Source organism: Anastrepha ludens, chromosome 5, assembly GCF_028408465.1.
Source record: "Anastrepha ludens isolate Willacy chromosome 5, idAnaLude1.1, whole genome shotgun sequence".
In the NCBI taxonomy this organism is placed as follows: Eukaryota; Metazoa; Arthropoda; class Insecta; order Diptera; family Tephritidae; genus Anastrepha; species Anastrepha ludens.
In genome coordinates, this window is record NC_071501.1 from 32,351,642 (window position 1) to 32,374,497 (window position 22,856).

Genomic DNA, 22,856 nt, shown 5'->3' on the forward strand with positions numbered 1-22,856 from the left:
CATTAGTAGTTTTTGTATAGTGTGCATATGTATGTACATGCAAAAACAAAAAACGTCCATACTCTCCGACAATCTCATAACCTTGTAAAATGTTAAATATGTATGTACATGTACATGTATGGCTGATCAATTTATTAGTGGCGAATAAGCAGGAGGATAAGTCACACATTCACATATACACACACGCTCACTCACATTTGTCAATAAAACGTTACAGCATTGAAAGTGTTAAAAACAAGTACCTAAATATATTTGAAAATACAGAGAGAGCTTATAAAAAATATGGAAAATAGTTATAAAAAAAATTAAAAAGTTTTAATTCTAAGAAATGCAGATAGGGTGAATAGCCTAGAAAACAAATTTGAAGATTTCAGAAAAATTAAGTAGTATTATGTATTACAAAAACATGTGAAATATTCAAAATATTTGGTAGTAACTTAAAAAAAATATATATATATATACATAAATGTGCTAACAAACATCACATATAATTCTTAAAAAAATACTTTTCCCTAAATGTGAAGCAAATTAAAAACTAAAAGAAAAAGAATTTAATTATATTAAAAAAATGTAAATTAAAAAAAAATAATAATAATAAATAAAGCAATATAAAATTAATAACCCTAATTTTAGCAAAACTACGCAATATTTAAAAAATTATAATAACGAAAATGAAAATGATTATTAATTAATAATTATTTAAATTATTATAATTTAATTGAGTAATAATAAATTATTTTAATTAATATAATAATTTAATAATTATTAATAATTTAATAATTAATAATTTAATAATTATAAAATTAAAATAAGAATTATTAAAAATTAAAAAAACATTATAATTATATTTATAAATAATAAAAGTATAAGTATAATAAAAGCGTAAAATCACATAATATAAAAAATATTTAATATATGTAACAACAAAATAATAACAAAATAATTTTTGAATTCAGTTAAAACACAGATGATGAAGCTAAGACTTTATGCACGAAGAGCAGTGAAAATTCCACGTGAATTCACGAAAATTCAATTTCTGATGCACGGATTGGTTTTTTTTTAATTTTTTTTTAACCCTGCCGTAGTAACGTCATTTTTCGCACTCTTTAGGCCGGATTCACACTATGATGCCGATCACGGTCCGCTCTCGGTCCAGTCTCGGTCCGGTAAAATATTCACAAACGAAAAACAATGACTGTATTCACACTATCCGTGCTGTTCAAGTTTCGGTACAGTCACACTCCAGCATCGATCAAGTTCGAAGAATATTTTGCTGGAGCGTGATCGAACTTGCCGCGACTTGTACTGATAGTGTGAATAACGTTGCGTTATCGGTTCAGTCTTTCGACAATAGCAACCTATTGGAGAATTGAAAAAATTTTCAATTTCATTTTCATTTTCAACGAACGATGAATCGCGACTGGACCGATGTAAGAACACAAATGTAGATGTCGAAAGATTTTACCGAACCGAGACTAGACCGAGAACGAACCGTGATCGGCACCCTAGTGTGAATCTACCCTTAGTGGTAACCTCGGGTCACTTGTGTCCGAGGCTTAAAATAATATCTTAAAATGATTTTAAAAATCTGAAGAAATTCACGGTGACTTATTAACTATCCTAGAATAACAATAAATCACTATGTTGAGGGTTTTTTCTTTTTAATAAACAAAAAAAAAATAATAAATTGAAATAAAAAAGCAATTAAAAAATAAAAAATTTAAACTAAAAAAACAATTAAAGAAAAATTAATTGCAATTAAAAAACAAACAAAAAATCAATTGAAATTAAAAAACAAAAAAAAATAATAAATTGAAATAAAAAAAAGATAAAAAATAAAAAATTTAAATTAAAAAACAATTAAAAAAAATTAATAAAACAATAAAAAAAATATAAAAAATTAAATGAAACTTAAAAACAATATAAAAAAATTTAAAAATTAAATGGAATTAAAAAACAATCAAAAATAAGGAAATAAAATATTTTAATTAGAAAACAGTTTAAAAGTTAAAAAAATTAATAGAAATTAAAAAAAAAATAAAAATTGAAAAATATTAATTGTAATTAAAAAAGAATTAAAAAATTACAAAAAAATAAAAAAATTACAAAAAAATAAAAAAATTACAAAAAAATAAAAAATAAAACAATTTAAAAAATAATAATAAAATTAATTGAAATTAAACAAGAATTATAAAATAAAATAAAATAAAATTAAATGGAATTAAGAAACAATTAAAATATAAGAAAATAAAAAATTTTATTAAAAAACAGTTAAAAAGTTAAAAAAATTAATTGAAATTAAAAAAAAAATAAAATAGTTTTGGAAAAAATTAATTGCAATTAAAAAAAAAAATAAAAAAATTAAAAACAATTAATAGAAATTAAAAAACAATAAAAAAGTTAAAAAAAAATTAATTGTAAATAAAAAAGAACTATAAAATAAAATAAAATCAAATTAAATGGAATTAAGAAACAATTAAAATATAAGAAAATAAAAAAATTTAATTAAAAAACAGTTAAAAAGTTAAAAAAATTAATTAAAATTAAAAAAGAATTAGAAAATTACAAGAAATTAAAAAAAATGTATTGTAATTAAAATAGAATTAAAAATTTAAAAAACAATTTGAAAAAATTAAATTAAAAATTTATTGAAATTAAACAGGAACTATAAAATAAATTTAAAATAATTAAATGGAATTAAAGAATAAGGAAAAAAATTAATAAACAATTATAAAATAAATAAAAAAAATTAAATGGAATTAAAAAATAAGAAAATAAAGAATTTAAATTAAAAACATAAAATAAAAATATTTAACTAAAAAACATCTAAAAAGTAAAAAAAATTAATTGAAATTAAAAAATGAATTAATAAATTAAAAAACAATTTTAAAAATTATAAAAAAGTGTATTGAAATTAAACAAGAATTGTAAAAAAAAAAAATTTAATGGAATTAAAAAATAAGAAAACATAAATTTTAAATTAAAAACAATTAAAAAGTTGAAAATAAAAAAAAATTGAAATTAAAAAAACAATTTAAAATAAAACTTGTTAATATGTGCCACTTTCTTTTGACGCTAACTGTACGCGCACGTAGCCCAGAAAGAACCAAGCCAAAAAAGCCAATTGGCACAAAATACAAACAGCTTAAAACCAATTAGTTTTTTGAGTGTCGAAATTTCTAATCAAACTTTTGTTGGACAAACTTCTTGACAAAGAACAACAAACTTTTGCTGGATCAAAGGACCAACGTTGCTTGTCTTTTTGTACATTCTGTGGTTGACGTACGTGGATCAGTCGATTCTCTGTTTTCAGTTTGCCTATTAAAGCGAAAGTATTTTTCCACATCCGCTGATTATGCAAACCATGAACGTATTAAAACAACAAGATTCAGTCTGTATTCGATTCTGACCCCGTAGATCTCTAATTCAACTAACCAATTGGTCAGTAGAAAATTATTTGCGCTTATGGGCGGCCAGTTGTTGTTGTTATTGTAGCCTCTTCAAGCATATCCCATCATGTTTTTTTGGGCATACTGCTAAAGTGATAGTCCTGGATACAAATTCAAAGCCCAATAAAGGTTGTGCCAGTATAGGGGGGACCCAATTGACGTAGAAACCATAAAAAATATTTGTGTGCAGTAGAAATATTTAATTTTTTTCTCAACTTCAATTGAAGCATTTTAACTTCAACTAAATGTATTGCAATAAAGAAAAGAAAAAAGCAAAAAACAAAAACCAAAAAATCATATAGAACCATTAGTATTTGAATACCTAAAAGCAAAAAGAGCAAAAAAAAACGTCTGAATTCCAAAAGAATTTCATCTAATCCAATTCAATTATATTCAAATAAAAGCAAAGATAATAAAAAAATAAAATAAATTAAAATAATAATAATAATAAAATACTGTATGGAAAAATTTCTAAATAAAAAATAATGAATTTGTTAAAAATGAACGGATTAGAAATCATAATTCTTAATAAAATATAATAAAAAACTTAATAAAAAATGAACCGCTTCAACCGCAAAATTGTTTCATATGAAATTTGTTGATATTTATTGCTTTCATTTGCGTTATTTGAAATTATAAATATTTTTAATTACTTGTTTTTTACTAATTTATGCTTTTTCTGCGTCATAATTATTACTGACTTTAAGTGAAGGGCATTGAATTAAATTCAGAAAAAAAGTTTTCAAAGAAAATAGCAATAAATATTTATGTAGTATACAAATATTAGGACGTAGCTGTGCAATGAGTTCACATAACTTAAATAAAATAAGAAAACAATTAAGTGCAATATTTAAATATAAAAATTAAAAAAAATAAAAAAGTAATTTTTGGTGTTATTCATAAAAAATAAATTATCTGTGAAAAATTTTAGTTTAAAGGTACAGTAACATTTCCATAAGATGTGCATCTCAAACCTATATACCTAGGTAAAATTGTTTGAGAATTTGTGTGTATGTGTGTATACATAGCTTAAAAATTTTTAAAATTAATATAAAAGAAATTTAGAAGTCTTTAAAAAAGAAATATTTGTGCGGAATGTCACTTTATGAAGTGTATTAAAAAGTCGTTAATATTATGAATAAGAATTAATTAGATATTTAAAAAAAAGTATTGTTGGTGTATTATTTTTCCGAAAATTCCCGAAAACTGCATTCGACTAAGCCAGAAAGAGGCGAAATTCCCGTCAAATCGATTTATTTTTATGTTTTTATTAATTTTTATTTTTTAATTTACATTTTTTTCGTTTTTTTTGTTTCATATTTTTAATTGTCTAATTTATATTTCTTCAGTATTTTAATTTTATTTGTAATTTTTTTTATATTTTTTTATATATTTTTTTAAATTTTTTATATATTTTTATATATTTTTATATTTTTTTATATTTTTTTTATATTTTTTTATATTTCTTTATATTATTTTATATTTTTTCACATTTTTTTTATATTTTTTTATATTTTTGCGTATATTTTTTTATATTTTTTTATATATTTTTTATATTTTTTTATATTTTTTATATATTTGTATATTTGATTTTAGTATTTTTTTTATATTTTTTATATTTTTTTATATTTGTTTTTAGTATTTTTTATATATTTTTTAATATTTTTTTATATATTTCAAAATGAAAGAATTAAAAATATAAAAATTTTCTAATTTAAATTTCTTCGGTATTTTAATTTTATTTGAATTTTTTTATATTTTTTATATTTTTTAAATTTTTTAATATTTTTTATATTTTTTTTTATGTATTTTTATTTTTTTATATTTTTTTTATATTTTCTTATATTGTTTTATACTTTTTTATATTTTTGTATCTATTTTTTATATTTGTTTTTAGTATTTTTTGTATATTTTTTTAATATTTATTTATATATTTCAAAATGAAAGAATTAAAAATATAAAAATTGTCTAATTTAAATTTCTTCGGTATTTTAATTTTATTTGTATTTTTTTTATATATATTTTTTTTTTATTTTTTATATTTTTTTATATTTCTTTATATTTTTTATATATTTGTTATATTTTTTTTTATATTTTTTTATATATTTGTTATATTTTTTTATATCTTTTATATGTTTTAATATTTTTTTATATACAATATATTTTTTTATATTTTTAAAATAAAATTCGTGTCACATTTTTTCATTATTATTTTTTATAAACAAAAAACTAAGATTTTTTAATTTTTTAATTTAAATTAGTTTTGCATTCCAGTTTTATTTTTATTTTTTTAATGAACACATTTTTTTCATTATTATTTTTTAATTTTTTATTTAATATTTCTTATAAAGGGTGGTTAAATTTCAAGGGCCGATGTTGAATGTGAACCACACCTAAACGTCAACGACACCGTTGGACTTCTTTCTTTGGGGTTATTTGAAAGAAAAGGTGTACGTCGATAAGCCAGCAACAATTCAAGAGCTAAAGGATGAGATAATTCGGCACATTAACGGCATAGAACCTCAATTATGCCTCAGCGTCATCGAAAATTTGGACCATCGGATGGAGGTGTGCCGCCGAGGCCGCGGTGGCTATTTGGCCGATATTTTGTTCCATACGTAATTGAGCCATACCAATGTTATCATAATAAAGAGAAATGACAATAATTTCCCAAAAAAATTTTATTTTATTCAAAATCAACACCGGCCCTTGAAACTTAACCACCCTTTAAATAAAAATCTAAGATTTTTTTAATTATTAAAACTAAGATTTGTTTATTTATTTTTTAATTTAAATTATTTTTATATCCCAGGTTTTTGATTTTTAATTTTTTTATATTATAAAATGAAAATGAAATTCCCGTCATATCTTTTTATTTTATAGTTCTTTTTTATTTCTTAGTTTAAATTCTTTTTAGTCCGATTTTTTTTTTTATTCTTATTTTTACTATTTAATTAATTTTAATTTTTCAATTTATTTTTATTTATGAAATTAAATTGCCACCACATCTTTTTATATTTATTTTTTAATTAATTTTTATTTTTTAATTTAAATTCCTTTTCTATTCTTTTGTTTAATTTTTTAGTTTATAATTTATTTTTTAACAAGTTTTTATTTTAATTTACATTCTTTTTCTAGTTGGTTTTTTTTTTGTTTTTAATTTGTAATTTATTTTTTATGTATTATAAAATGAAAATTAAATTCCCGTGGCATCGATTTAGTTTTACTTTTAATTAATTTTTATTTTGTAATTTAAATTCCTTTTCTAGTTTTTTATTTTAAAATTTTTTAGTTTATAATTAATTTCTATTTTTTAACAAGTTTTTATTTTGATTTAAATTCTTTTTCTATGTAGTTTTTTATTTTTATTTTTTAAATTTTTTATATAATTAATATAAAAGAAATTTAAATTCCCTTCTCAGCGTTTTTGGTTTTTAGTTTTTAATTAATTTGTATTTTTAATTTAAATTCTTTTCCTAGTTTTTTATTTTTAATTTTTAGCTTATTTTTAATATAATTTCTTTTTATATCCTTGTTTTTTTATTTTGAATTTTTTCATTAAAATTTGGAGTTTATTTCTTGGTATTTTTATTTAATTGTTTTGTAATTTAATTTTTACTTTTAAATTTTATGACTTTCTGGATTTTTTTTATCTTAATTTAAACATTTTTTTTTTAACTGAAACGTTAAGTTTTTAGTTAATTTATTTTTGTTTATTTAATTTTTTTTTTTTTTTTGTTTTTCTTTTACTTTTTCTTGTTTATTTCATTTTTGTTTTATTTTTTTAAACTTTTTTATTTATTTTGTTTTTTATAATACATACATACATATGTACATACTAAATTCTTGCGACCGCTCTTAATAGTCAAAATTAAGTAATTATTTTTCATAAACAACAAAAAATTATTTAAAAAAAAGTAGATTAAAACAAAACGTATAACGATGCAAACAACAAAACATGTGCAAAAAATATAAAAAATGTTATAAAAAAAAATTAATATAGAGCTATTCCATGTCAAGTAAACCAAGTATTCTGGACATTGTCGTAAATTTTAATGAAAATTAGTCAATTTGTAGGCTTGAGTATAATAAGAAGTAAAATGAAAAAATTTACAAAAACAAATTTGTAATTTTGAGATTTATTCATTGTAAAAAATTTTGGTATAGTTTTTTCAAGTAAAATATCTACGTTTCTCTTTCACATTTTTAAAATTTGTTTTTTTTTTTTAATTTTTTAATATAAAATTTTTTTTTTTTGTTTGAAAAAAAATTTATTTTAACATTTTAGAGAAAAAAATTTGTTTAGCTTTTTTGAAGATTTCTTTCTTATTTTTTTTTTATTAAGAGCTCAAACTATGCTCTGTATTCACTGAAAGTATCATAGTGGGATAGCCATAACTTTCGAGTTATATTCACGTACGTACAGTGATCCAATAATAATACTCTAGCTTACAAATAACCCAATTTTGAGAAAAATTTACGAGAATGTCCAAAATACTTGTTATGGAATTTCTCTTTAAAATATATCTGTATAAAATGAGAAAATATGTACAAAAAATAAATAAAAATACAAAAAACTTAAACCCTAATAAAAACACAAAAAAATTTAAATAAAATCTGCAAAAAGTTCAAAAAATAAAACAACCACAAAACCACAAATAAATATTTGTTTTATTATTAAATATAGCGACAACTGCTGAGAAACGGGCAGCATAACAATTCAATTTATTATAATTTATTGCTATTAAAAAACATATTAATACGATGGGCAATAGATTTGTGATGAGAAGAGGCAATTTTGTCACAGCCAAAACTTTTACTTGAATGCTTTAAAATTGCACCTCAAAACAGTCTGCATGCCTCACATGTTGCTCGTATGTATGAGTGAGTACCTGCTTGTTTAGTTTTCGAATGCAGTTGAGAAGACACTAGAGAGAGCGCATCGCAGTGCATATCGCCGAACCACCGCTAATCAGCTCTCAGTGAATTTTAGAGAATCAGCAGGTCTACAAATACACTTTTGATTGCATAAAAACTCTTTTATTTTATTGAGAACAGAGTTCAACCAGAGAACAGAGTACAAAATAAAACAAAAACAAGCAATAAGTACAGGAATATCAATGACGCTAATGAACGTTGAATTCTCCGAAAAGTAAGGATGAACCAAAATTAGGCGCACGGAAAGTTTTTCCTGAGAGAAAATACATACCGGGCTCTACGCAAAAATGGTTTTAATAGATGGATGGTGTTACAACGCGGTGTAATTGCGTTGTAATTAATAATTACCTTTGTTTGGTGCTTAAAAATGCATACTAGCGCTGCACTTCACGAGCTCGGTTCAAAGTAAAGCGAACGAAGAAAGCCATCGCCGCGTGCAGACGAGTGCGCTGAAGCACAAATGTGAGTACCTATTGTATATATATATATAATATATGCATATATCTATATGTAAATATGAATTGTAAATTTAAACAAATTGTAAACTAATTTTCTAAATAAAATTATAGATTTTCGCAGACGAAGCGCAAAATATTGAAACAGCCGACGTTTCAACAGATGGAAAAATAAAAATATGTATTTAGAAAAAAATGTGGTAAAACTCTAAATTATTTATAAAAATGGGCCCGCCATTTATGTATAGCCATTTGGCTACTCCGCTATAAGTATTGCTGTTTAAAATTCACCGACACAAGGGCAAGCTGCGTACATTTTGCACAGCGCAACTTCTGTACCCACTTTTGGAGTTAACGCAAGAATGAGAGAAAGAGCAAAGTAACAGGCGCCATCTCATTATTCTTTCCATCATGGAGTTAACGAAGCCTACTTTTTCTATAGTTTTTTCACCACTTTTCTCAGGCAGAGTAAAGCTTTATGAGTTGCTTAGTAATCAGAATTGCCAGATATTCGCCATGCGAGACCGTAGGTTCGAATCTCCGTGCACGAAACACCGAAATGATATGAAAAAGTTTTCTAATGCATACAAAAAAATATTATTTTTATTATATACCTAAATATTTCTAAGTAAAACATTTTTAATGAGTGGTTGGACTACTTGTGCTGAGGTCTTTATGAGAACAAAAATTAGTTGTTTGGCTAAGTGTGCGACGACAATGAGCAGTTGAGTTGTCAGCAGTAATTTCATTATACAAATAAAAATGATTAGTTGTCATGCCTAGACACAGAGATATATATATCACTTACAAGAAATTGCTATTGGTAAAAGAAAGAGAATATCACACCGATAAGTGGAAACTATCAGTTTTCCCCATGGCTAGAATAAAGATTGAAGAATAAATAAAAATTTAGAATAATTAGGCACTTTTGTAATGGGGTAATTAGGGTTTTAATTGGAATTATAAATAGAATTTGGGTGCACTAAACAAAAATCATTTAATTTTAGTATAATAAAGTGCAAGTTTGAAGTAGCTGAAAATTCTCATTGATCTTTGATAATTTCTTTTCTGAGGAGTGTTGCAAATTTTCTTTAAATAACGAATGGATATTTTTTTATATGGAGAAAATATACAACGCTATCAAAAATTAAAAGCATTAAAAATTGATGAATGTAAAAATTTGTGAAAATTACTTAAAGAGAAGATAAAACTCAAGAATCATAGAATACAATATTGGGCCTTCATGAGAGAATGAATCGCACGCACATGCATTTGCACCAGTGATTTTGATTACAGAAAGCACCAAAACTTAGGAAAAAAGCGTTGTGCCACACTAAAAGCTCTTCATTTTTTTATTTTAACCAAAGAATACTTTTTTTATAGCAATTTGTATTTAATAAAAATAAAATAAAAGATATATCGTAGCATACGACTATACAACCCGTGCTTACCCACGGCGCAGAAATTTTTGAGCGCAAAACTTTGCGTGAAATATTTGACCCAATACGCGAAGCAGATTGTGAGTGCAGAATCGGATATACATACGAGTACATACTACATATGTACATAAGGAGCTGCTGCCTGCAATGGCGAAAATATTGTACGATTTATCAAGCCGCAACGCATCAGATGGGCAAGTCGCATCATCTGCATTGTTGGCGGTAGGCCACAAAAACTTCCGCGGGTTGGTTGGCTAAAGTGGTGATTCTTCCAGAATCCAACTAGCGCTTCCGCACCACTTTGTTGCCACATCCTCGTTACCAACTTGTTTAACGGTTATTTACAGCATGACTATATCCAGGCTGTACGGTTTAAGAACCTTATTAGGTTGTTAACGTCCAAGCCAGACAGTTGTTCGAGACTCTCGAACAGCGGCCTGCCCAGGGTTAACATTCTGTCCCTCCATAGGGCAGGGCATTCACAGAGGAAATGGAAGATTGTCTCCTTTTTCTCCGGTTGTTTACAACTCTGACAGTACGTATTATGAGGTATGCCCATTTTGGCTGCTTGTTCTCCGATAGACCAGAAGCCGGTTATGACTGCCATTAGTCTACACTCGTCCCGTCGTTTCATTCTTATTAATGCCGACGATTGCTTGTTGTAGGTGGGCCATAACGTTCTGCTAATTTTGCATTTCGTCTGGTCTTTCCACCTACAATCCGCGATTCGAAGGTATTTCTGGGAAATTGCATTCTTGATTGCACCTAATGGTGTGAATACCGATTCTGCAAGAGCGTTATTCATGGCAGATCCCCCTATTGCCAGTTCATTTGCTTTTTCATTACCTTCAATGTTCCGATGTCCCGGGACCCAGATTATGGTTTTCACTCAAGATGGTGAGGCTATTCCTACTTTGTTCCACCACTTTAGAGGTTGTTGTAGCCGAGTCCAGTACCTGGATTGCAGCTTGGCTATCCGAAAGAATAGCGATATTGCCCTTAAAAGAGAAATCTCTGATTAGTATTTGCCAGTATTTCCGCCTGGAAAACACTGCTGGTATTAGGGAGACGCACAGATTTCTCAATTTTAAACCTGTGAGAATATATACCAGCTCCAACACCTCTCTAGGACATGATCTGATTGCACCGACCGTTATTGCACAGGCTAATCTTTGTATTCTGCCGAGTAATTTGGAATTGTACTCTCTCCCTAAAACTTTCCACTAAACTACCGAACCATACGATAAAATAGGTCGTATAACCGCCCTATACAGCCATAATGTATGCTTAGGTTGACGACCCCATCTTCTTCCAAGCATACGTTTACAGGCATATAAAGCAATTTCTGCCTTCCTTACCCGTTCTTCAACATTTAATTTCCAGCTTAGTTTGGAGTCCAGAATTACCCCTTAGTAATTTGCGCTGGGTGATAGTAAGACTACAACCATTTATGCTCAAGACCCCGTAGCGTACCAATAATAATTTTGGCTGCATAACATCACCGAGGAGCTGAAAAAAGTAGGCGTCAAAAACTGGAAATCTCTAGCACTGGATCGTGTTGAATAAAGGAAGGTTGTTGAGGGAGCTAGAGCCCACGCCGAGCTGTATCGCTAATAGGTAATGATAATGATACGAGTATAATTCAATTACACAAAATTTATTCGTTCATCACAATTTGGCGAAAAACTTAGAAAAATTATTTTCAAAACCTAATTTCTTATTATTTTATTTATGGTAAAAATTACCGAATTCTCTTACTTTGTCTTGGCTTTATTTTAAGTCTGGCCCCACTAAAAAAAAATGTGATTTCTGGACCGATTTGAAAATACTTCCCTTCTCCAAAACAAGTTTTTGAAATTCGAATGAAATGATATTTTCTGAATGAAAATTTGGTTAATTTTTGGTGATTTCCCTCGCGGCAAAACTGATCTAGACGAGCTCGGCCCATAAACAGTTGCACAGTAAAGTCTACATACCCCATTGAAAAGCAAGGTTTGGAGATTTCTGTGAACATTGTAGCATTAGAATATATTCCAAACAAATCCAATCTAACAACAAACAATAAATTTTAACAAAAAAATTTTAATCCAAAAATATTTATTAACAAAAACAAACAAAATTCATTTTCCAAACACAGAAAAGTTTGCATCCGGCTTTGTAGTGGAGTACACAAAATGCAGCTCTGTACTCTAACAGTGCTACCAATCACTTCAGGCGTCTTTACTAGATACCGTTAGTTAGAAAGAAGTTTAGTTCTTCGATATTAATATTGTAGCTGTGTTAATTTAACCAAAATGAGTAAAGAAATCTGTGTTAAAGTACGTGAGCTAATTGTGCCATATTATAAGGAAAAAAAATCTTTAAGAGAGATTGGAGAACTGGTCGGACATCCAAAATCAAGCATTCAAACAATTATTCGGAAATATAATCACACTAATAGTGTAGAAACCAAGAAGTGGTCGCCCACCTAAACTGACTCCTCGTGCTAAGCGAAAATTTTTGTTAGACGTGCAAGAAAATCCAAGAATAACAGCAATAGAAATTGCAAATTTATTGATATTAATATGGATCGCATGGTATATTTGGACATTCTCAAAGATAATTTAAAGCAATCCGCGTGTAAACTGGGTCTTACGGCGGGTTGGTACTTTCAGCAAGATAACGACCCAAAACATACCGCTGGTGTTGTCAAAGAATGGCTACTACATAATGTGCCCCATCAACTTCATTCCTCACCCCAGTCACCGGATTTGAACCCCATAGAGAATTTATGGGATGAATTGGATCGTCGCATTAGGAAAAGGACAATTAAAAATAAACAGGACCTCAAAAATGCTTTACTTGAAGAGTGGAATTTAATTTCGAATAATTACACAAAAGCAAGGCGAATTTATAACAAGTGACAGCAAACACATATAAGTAAAACCCTACATGTATTTGTTGTTGCGTTTGGTGCAAGCATCATGTCAAAATCAGCAAGCAAATGTAAACATACGAATGTAAACATACCAATACATACAAACAAAGCATATCATTTTGACGTAAGCCATACCTACGGCGAAAAATTCAGCTGGGTGAATGCTGTCACCTTATTAAATCCACCTTGCACAAAAGTATTGCTAAATTCCATGCAAAATATGTAGATTAAACGCTGTTCTAGAAAGTCGTGGCGGACCCACCAAGTATTAATTCTGTTGTCTTTTTATTTCCTTTTAAGTGAAATACATTCTTTTTACAACGTATGCAGACTTTTCTGTGTTTGGAAAATGAGTTTTGTTTGTTTTTGTTAATAAATATTTTTAGATTTAAATTTGTTTGTTGTTAGTTAATGCTACAATGTTCACAGAAATCTTCAAAAACCTCGCTTTTCAATGGGGTATGTAGACTTTACTGTGTAACTCTGGAAGTGTCATAATAATAATAGTTTATATATATTTATATATTTTGAAATGTATATGAAATATAAAAGCCAAAAATACAAAAATTTAATCAGCAAAACAAAATATTTTTTAAATAAAAATTCTGTTTCCTTGCCAGGTTTCGAACTCGCTTTTAGAAAGTTCCGCTTGCCAACCATAATCAACAACGAAGTTTATTATTTTTGTGACGAGAGCAGCTCATTACAATTCTGTAAATTTCCCGTACTTTGCGACAGACATTTATTATAAATAACATCTCATAAATACTAAACAGAAATATTGGTAAAAATATTGTTTAGGAATCCCAAACAAATGCTATTCACCCGTACTATAATAAAATTGTATTTATCCATAATCGGTTCGCAACCAAAAAGTCGCAAACCCTTCAAAAATTCATTTTAGACTCATTAGAGTGCTCCTCTCCACGGAAATCTTTAGTAAAAGGCGAAAGATTTATTCGACAACTGAAGAGAAGCCAGAGTAACTAAACCACCTCAAACATTTACTATTAGAATAAATATTTTCATAAAGCGGTTGCGAAGTATAACGGCAAAAGCCAAGTAATACGAAATAAGCGAAAGAACGCGATTGCTTGTTCGCACCCCAACAAAAACATTGTGCTAGCCGCTTAACACATTGTTGCTGTGCGCACTATTGTACAGCTGCAGTCAAAGTATACATACAAATGTATGTATGTACATACGTGTAAATATCTGGTACACAGCAAGAATGATAAGCGCCCTTTACACGATCACACTGTGTGACAAACATTTGCGGTGTGATGAGAAGTGTGAGCGTGTAAACATAAGAAATTCGTGTGTGACACACATGTGTGATAGTGTAAACGCTTGCATCATGCACGTAGTGTATTTTTTTAGTCGATACGCAAAAATTGGAGAGTAATGGCATCGCGGGCAAACAAAGAAATTTGGAAGGAGTTCTTCGAAGTATATCGAAGCTATCCAGAAATCTGGAAAACTAAAAGCGAAGAATACAAAAATAAAATAAAAAAGAATGCTGCCTATGAAACACTTCTAGAAAAATATAAGGAGATAGATCCAAAAGCAACTGTGGAAAGTTTAAAATATAAAATAAACTCAATTCGCTCATGTTATCGACGCGAACTAAAAAAATTAAAGCGAAGTGAGAAATCTGGAGCAGGAGTTGATGACGTATATGTATCATCTTTGTGGTACTTTGATGATCTATCATTTTTGGAAGAACAAGAAACACAGATGACTGGTTTGTCATCAATAGAAAATGAAGAACATGAGGACACTACTTTCGAAGACGTAAGTAAAAAGAACAGGACATTTTTATTTATTTATGCATATATTTTTATTTATAAAAAGAAATTTGAAATTACATTGATCTGACACCATTAAAGTATTCACAAAATGAGTTTCGAATTTCCTTGGCGTTGGTAGTACTATTCCGATTTTTGTTTTTTTCTATTTGCATCAAAGCAGGTTCCGACCTTTCACCTACATATATCATTTATCATTCGAAGATAAGATTCAGTACTTTTTGTGCTTAAAAAGTTATGTAAATAGCAAATTGCTAAAACCATTTTTGATGCATTTTTGGGAGATAAATGTATTGTAGTCAGCAGTATTCTGAATCTGGAAGATATAATTCCAAACGCGTTTTCAACCACCCTTCTTGCCCGTGACAGACGATAGTTATATTGTTGTTGATGCCGAGTTAGACCACTTTGGCTATAGGGTTTTATAAAATGTTCATTTTGTGCAAAAGCGTCACAAAAACAAACGGCAGCTCTTTTTCAAAACCAGGCGGCTTTGTTGGGGGAGGTATTTTAAATTTTCCGTCATTATACATAGCCGAAAATGTCGTATTTCCCAAAACACCACCATCAGACACTCTTCCGTTTGCTCCAGCTTCAACCATTATAAATTGATATTTTGCATTGACTATGGCCATCAAAACAATACTGTAAGTCTTCTAATAGTTGAAATAGTATGCTCCAGAGTGCGGTGGTTTCGTAATGTTTACATGTTTTCCATCGACAGCGCCAAGGCAATTCGGGAAATTCCACAGTTCATAAAATTCAGAAGCTATCGTTTTCCATTCTTCTTCACTTTTCGGTAACTGAAAAGATAATAGTTTTTATTTTTATTTATTATTTTTAGAATGCACCTGGCGCAAAAAAAGCCAAAACAGAATTTGGTAAAAAAGAAAAACAAGAGTTGCTTAAGAAAGCAGTCAAAGCTTTAGAAGATTCGATGCGGCCCAATGACGATGCGAGTACCTTCAGTTCGACTTGGGAAGTCCTCTTCAGGAAACTTGACCCTACTCAACAATTATTTGCGAATAGAACCATTATGGAGGTGTTGTACCAAGGAGCTTTGGGTCAGTTGAACGAAAACTCCCATCAATTGTTCAACGTACCAAACACAAGATGTTCATCAAGACCTCTTTCTTATAGCGACAACTCGTCCACATGTTTTGATAAGCGAACAATGCAAAATCGTTCATCAACACCTTTTTCTTATAGCGACAACTCGTCCACATGTTTTGTTGCAAGAACAGTGAAAAATAGTCCGGAATACATAATTTCTCCCCCACTTTCGAGTCCAACGCAATTGATATCTACTCCTGCATCTCAAGTTCAGTACACCAGATTTCATAGCACAGTTCAGCCACAGCAATATCAACAAATTTCCAGCATCAATATACAACCACAGGAAACCATAAATACTCAACAATACGGAAACAACACAGAATATCGGGCATTTTCGGACTTGCTAAACGACTCTGAATATTCTTAAGCAAACTTTTATTTTTATTTTTTAATGATTTCAAGAACTATTTTATTTTTGTTATGTCAATTTTCATGCAATATACTTACTGAAATAAAATCTTTAAGAACTTTAATCAACGCTTCAAATGTCTCAATAATTATGTTGCTTAAACTTGCAGTTGAAATATACGACTGGAATTTCAAACTTTCATAGCTCTCTCCAGTTGCCAAATACCTCAATGTTACAGAGAGACGTTCATCAGGCGAAATTGCGTCTCGCATAAGAGTGTTTTGTTTTTCTATATAAGGTGTTACTTTTTCCAAAAGTTCCTTATATACAGAAGGATCCATTCGGAGAAAATTTTTGTAGTCCGCCGGGCTGGACTGTTCAAGTTCCTTTAATAAACTTATATGTGAAAAAACTGGGCTTCTTGATCGCCATTCCTTTACCCAAGTTTTTCTCTGTCTTTTTTTCTTTTTTGACGTGATAACGTCTTATAATTCGATTTAACAGGCTGCACGCACGAAAAAATGTGTCGTTACCTTGCTCATTAGTGTTACCTTGCTCTTTAGTGTTACCTTGCTCATTAGTGTTACCTTGCTCATATTACTGTTACCTTGCTCATATGTAGTTACCTTGCTCATTGCATTGAATGAACTGCAAGCGAAAGCGCGGAACGAACGACAAAGCAAACAAAGCAAACGAACGGCAACGTTCGACATCTTGCTCTCCCCTACTTAAGTGAGCGTATATATGTATGTATCAAGAATGATAGAAACAAGATTGCGCCCATCAGAGCGTACGTGTCGTCACGTTTGCTGAGTTGTGCAATATTGCCAACCATTTGCTCTTCGCAATAAATTTAGTGCTTTTTTATACCGAAAATGCGAAAATTTTGAAGTTTCGTGTTTGTTTCTTTTTGCGTTTAATTTAAAGCTACCGAAACTGTAAGTTTTAAAAACTACACATTATATACATTTCCCATTTCGAACATTAGTTGGTTTTCAATGCTATCACTAGTAAAATGCTTCATACTTATAAAGCTCGTTTTTGGATTGAAGGCATTTCCTCGCCGGCAGAAATGCATCCACTGTTTGCAGAGCGCCTCATCCTTTGGAAATATAAAAAAGCTTATATCACACGCTTTATTGAGGTTTTTACTAGCACAATTTTTCACTGCACATTTCATGTTTTCTTATTTTTCACTTATACGAGTGCACTTTCACGAATTATCTTATTTCTGCGTAAATATTCACTAAAACGTTTGTTACCGTTTGTTCTTATTAACGCACATTTCAAAACGAATATTCATAAACATCAACAATAACCGCAATCATGGGCAATGTGACCAGATCTCTGAGAAGATTTTAGTGCTAATGAAAAACCTTTTACTCTTATAAAATTTGATAATTTGAAAGTGCAAATTTAATTTTTGGCTCCATTTAAGGTTATGCAAAAATATTAAATGCCCCTCTCTCAACTCTTCTTAAGATTGAAAACCTTTTTACACATTTTAAAAAGCCTTTGAATTTATTGAATGCGAATTAAAACCATAGAGGTGTAATCGTTTCTTCCGGTCACCAATCCTTAGTGAGACATAGGACACTAAGAGTTATATTCATTGTAAAAATAAACAAGAAAATACCAGAAAATACTAAAGAAACCATACTGACATTTTTACAAAAAGAGTACCTTATCTAGTTACATAACTTCAAATATAGCAAAAAAGTCGTTTCGTTAACAAAAGAGTCTCGCTTAGCAAAAAAACCTCATAAATTAAATTGTACATAAGCATGACACATTTATTTAAAAAAAACGCACATTTTAAAGACAATTTGTCACGCATACAAAGTTCTTTAAGTGATTCAATAAAAATTTGTTGGGTTATTTTCTTTGAATGGGCATTTTAATGCGTTTTTATATCCAAAGCTAGGCAACATTGCAGTAGCGAGAGAGAGATTTGACTGCCGAAAGCAGAAGAACACCAACAACACCTACACTCGCGGGCAATGTCACCAGATGTTAAAAAAAATAAAGCTAAATAAAACTGAGTGAATTATTTAAATAATTATTAAAAAATGTATATTTTACAAAATTATAAACATGACATTTTAATTAGAACAGCTAGAAAAATGTCATGAAGAAAGAACTAAAACTCCGAGACAAAAAATAATAAAAATAACAAAAAAAAAATGCTAAATCAAGTTACGAAAATGGTAATCTGGCCATACTGGAGCTAAAATCACGTAACTAGTTGTCAAATTCGCTGAGCGCAAAGTAACGGGACCACGATGGGCGCCATCTCATTATTCTTTGCATCATGTGTATGTATATGCGCATATGTACATATATAAATTCACGTATTTGTATTTGCATATGCCTTCTTATTGATTATTATTAATTTGATTCACTTGAAGAATTTAAAATAAAACCAAGTTTGTTAATAATACCTGTTGTTTTAATGTTATTATTATTATTTTTTTATTATATATGAAGGAAAAAATGTATGGTAATATTTACCATATCTATACTAATATTATAAAGAGGAAAACTTTGTTTGTTTGGTTGTAATGAATAGGCTCAAAAACTACTGGACCGATTTTAAAAATTCTTTCACCATTCGAAAGCTACATCACGAGTAACATGGATTATATTTTATTTTGGAAATAGGGCTCGAGATATAGGTCAAAACGTGGATCCGGGTAACCTTCGGATGTGTATGTACAATATGGGTATCAAATGAAAGCTGTTAATAAGTGCTTTAATACGGGGTAATTTTCATACCTATTGATGACTAGGGTCTGGAAATATATGCCAAAACGTGGACCCGCCGTGTCTTTGCACCGAATTAAACCAAACTTCCACACATTGTTAAGGAGGTATTGAAGATGGTTTCCGTATAGTTTGGGTACCTATTGGTAGATATGGTCTCGAGATATAGGTCAAAACGTGGACCCGGGCAACCTTCGGATGTGTATGTACAATATGGGTATCAAATGGAAGCTGTTGGTGAATGCTTTAGTTCAGAGTATTTCCATCCGTTCCGTGACCAGGGTCTCGAGATAGAGACCAAAACGTGGACCCTAGAATGTGTTTGTACAATATGGATATCAAATGAAAGCTGTTGATAAGTGTTTTAATACGGGGTAATTTTCATACCTATTGATGACTAGGGTCTCGAAATATATGCCAAAACGTGGACCCGCCGTGTCTTTGAACCGAATTAAACCAAACTTACACACATTGTTAAGTAGGATTTGAAGATGATTTCCGTATAGTTTGAATACCTATTGGTAGATAGGGTCTCGAGATATAGGTCAAAACGTTGACCCGGGTAACCTTCGGATGTGTATGTACGATATGGGTATCAAATGGAAGCTGTTGATAAGAGCTTTAATACGTGGTAATTTGTTATGTTATGTTATGTTATGTTATGTTATGTTATGTTATGTTATGTTTTGTTATGTTATGTTATGTTTTGTTATGTTATGTTATGTTATGTTATGTTATGTTATGTTATGTTATGTTATGTTATGTTATGTTATGTTATGTTATGTTATGTTGTGTTATGTTGTGTTATGTTGTGTTATGTTGTGTTATGTTATGTTATGTTATGTCGTGTTGTGTTATGTTGTGTTATGTTAATGTTAACTCATTCTCTATATCCATACAAAATATCTATCAAACAAATAAAATTAAAATTTTCTTTTGAAAAATGCAACCATTCAATCAGTATTTTCTTATGACGTTATCACGTTAAACTATCGTCAGTAAACCGACTTTACAGACCACCTCTTTTTTTTTTTTGTTCTATTTCGTCTTCTTCTAAAATGTCAAATACAAGTGCTGCAACCAATGCGCGTGCCATGTTGCTTCGTTCACAAATAACAGAGAAATGAAGTATGACAACATGTGTGACCGTTTAAACGAAAGCAATTTTTTTTTTCATCACACCATGTTTGTCACACAGTGTGATCGTGTAAAGGGCGCTATAGAAAAAAGATTGCGCCTATGATGCAAAGAATAATGAGATGGCGCCCATCGTGGTCCCGTTACTTTGCGCTCAGCGAATTTGACAACTACTTACGTGATTTTAGCTCCAGTATGGCCAGATTACCATTTTCGTAACTTGATTTAGCATTTTTTTTTGTTATTTTTATTATTTTTTGTCTCGGAGTTTTAGTTCATTCCACATGACATTTTTCTAGCCTATTCTAATTAAAAGTAATGTTTATAATTTTGTAAAATATACATTTTTTAATAATTATTTAAATAATTCACTCAGTTTTATTTAGCTTTACGTTTTTTTAACATCTGGTGGCATTGCCCGCGATTGCAGGTGTTGTTGGTGTTCTTCTGCTTTCGGCAGTCAAATCTCTCTCTCGCTACTGCCGAGTTGCCTAGCTTTGGATATAAAAACGCACTAAATGCCCATTTAAAGAAAATAAAACACGAAATTTTTATTGTGTTACTTAAAGAACTTTGTATGCGTGATAAATTGTTTGTAGAATGTGCGTTTTTTTTTAAATAAATGTGTTATGCTTATGTACAATTTAATTTATGAGTTTTTTTTGTTAAGCGAGACTCTTTTATTAAGGGAACGACTTTTTTGCTATATTTGAAGTTATGTAACTAGATAAGGTACTCTTTTTGTAAAAATGTCAGTATGGTTTCTTTAGTATTTTCTGGTATTTTGTTGCTTATTTTTACTATGAATACACCTCTTGATGCTCTATGTCTCACTAAGGATTGATGACCGGAAGAAACGATTACACCTCTATGGTTTCAATTCGCATTCAATAAATTCAAAGGTTTTTTAAAATGTGTAAAAAGGTTTTCAATCTTAAGATGAGTTGAGAGAGGGGCATTTAATATTTTTGCATAGCCTTAAATGGAGCCAAAAATTAAATTTGCACTTTCAAATTATCAAATTTTATAAGAGTAAAAAAATTTTCATTAGCACTAAAATCTTCTCAGAGTGGCCTTCTTTAAACTTCTTTTGTATAATACATTGTGTAAAATAAGTACCCGGAATTTATAATTTAAACTCTCCCGGGAATACCTGACACTTCAAATTTGGTTTTTTCATGTTGGTACACATGTCCTTGAATGCACAAGCCTTATTAGAACGGGATCTATTACTTAGTGTGTTTTATTCTGCAGTCAAAGTGAGTTGATCCTTTGTTTACTTGGCGAATTTTACTATGGATTTTTGCAAAAAGAGCATCGGAAGGAGGTCTCTGAAGACATGGTTTCCCGAGCTAATACGGACCCTACGTTCATGAAACGCATAATAACTGGTGATGAGACATGGGTCTACGAGTACGATACGCAAACCAGTCAGCAATCGTCTGAATGGCGCTTCGAGAACGAGCCGTATCCAAAAAAACCACGCCAAAGCCGGTCAAAAGTGAAGGTTATGCTCACGGTTTTCTTTGATTACCAAGGCGTGGTGCACTCTGAGTTCCTTCCAGAGGGCCAAACGGTTAATAAGGAATATTATTTATCCGTTTTAAGGCGTTTACGTGAAGCCATTCGCCGTAAACGGCCCGAATTGTGGAAGGACAATTCGTGGATTCTGCACGACGACAACGCGCCATCGCACCGAGCCTTGATTGTACGCGAATACAAGACCAAAAACTTAATAAATACTATCGAACAGCCACCGTATTCGCCAGATCTCGCACCCTGTGACTTTTTTCTCTTCCCAAAACTAAAATTGCCACTTCGGGGAAGGCGTTTTGAGTCGATTGAAGACATTAAAAAAAATTCGCTAAAGGAGCTGAAGGCCATCCCGGCGCCGGCCTACCAGCGGGCCATGGATGGCTGGGTTGTTCGTTGGAATATTTGTATCGGCTCAAAAGGAGCCTATTTTGAAGGCTATCCAACAAATAATGATGAATAATATGAAAAAATGTGTTTTTTTTTAAATTCCGGGTACTTATTTTACACAATGTAATACAGTTTTTTTTTAACCTAAAGTTTCGCTAGCCTTAAATTAAAAACAAAAAGAAACAAACACCAAACTTAAAAATTGTCGCATTTTCGGTATAAAAAAGCACTAAATTTATTGCGAAGAGCAAATGGTTGGCAATACTGCACAACTCAGCAAACGTGACGTCACGTACGCTCTGATGGGCGCAATCTTGTTTCTATCATTCTTGGAAGAACACCAATAACACCGGCAATCGCGGGCAATGCCACCAGATGTTAAAAAAGAGTAAAGCTAAATAAAACTGAGTGAATTATTTAAATAATTATTAAAAAATGTATATTTTACAAAATTATAAACATGACATTTAATTAGAACAGCTAGAAAAATTTCATGAAGAAAGAACTAAAACTCCGAGACAAAAATTATAAAAATAACAAAAAAAAATGCTAAATCAAGTTA

General features: G+C 29.6%; 1 protein-coding gene and 1 non-coding gene across 2 annotated transcripts; both read right to left on the bottom strand.

Moving 5' to 3' along the window:
• Window positions 1-14,060: 14,060 nt before the first annotated feature.
• Window positions 14,061-14,184, bottom strand: LOC128865494 (U5 spliceosomal RNA). Its single transcript, XR_008454827.1, has one exon. It is a non-coding gene; the product is annotated as a U5 spliceosomal RNA (small nuclear RNA).
• Window positions 14,185-14,923: 739 nt separating this feature from the next.
• On the bottom strand, window positions 14,924-16,922 carry LOC128863428 (putative nuclease HARBI1). Its single transcript, XM_054102582.1, has 2 exons — window positions 16,570-16,922; window positions 14,924-15,809 (listed from the first exon to the last, which is right to left on the bottom strand). The coding sequence occupies exons 1-2, from the start codon at window positions 16,810-16,812 to the stop codon at window positions 15,663-15,665; spliced, it is 390 nt and encodes a 129-aa protein (XP_053958557.1). The 5' UTR covers window positions 16,813-16,922; the 3' UTR covers window positions 14,924-15,662.
• Window positions 16,923-22,856: the final 5,934 nt, after the last annotated feature.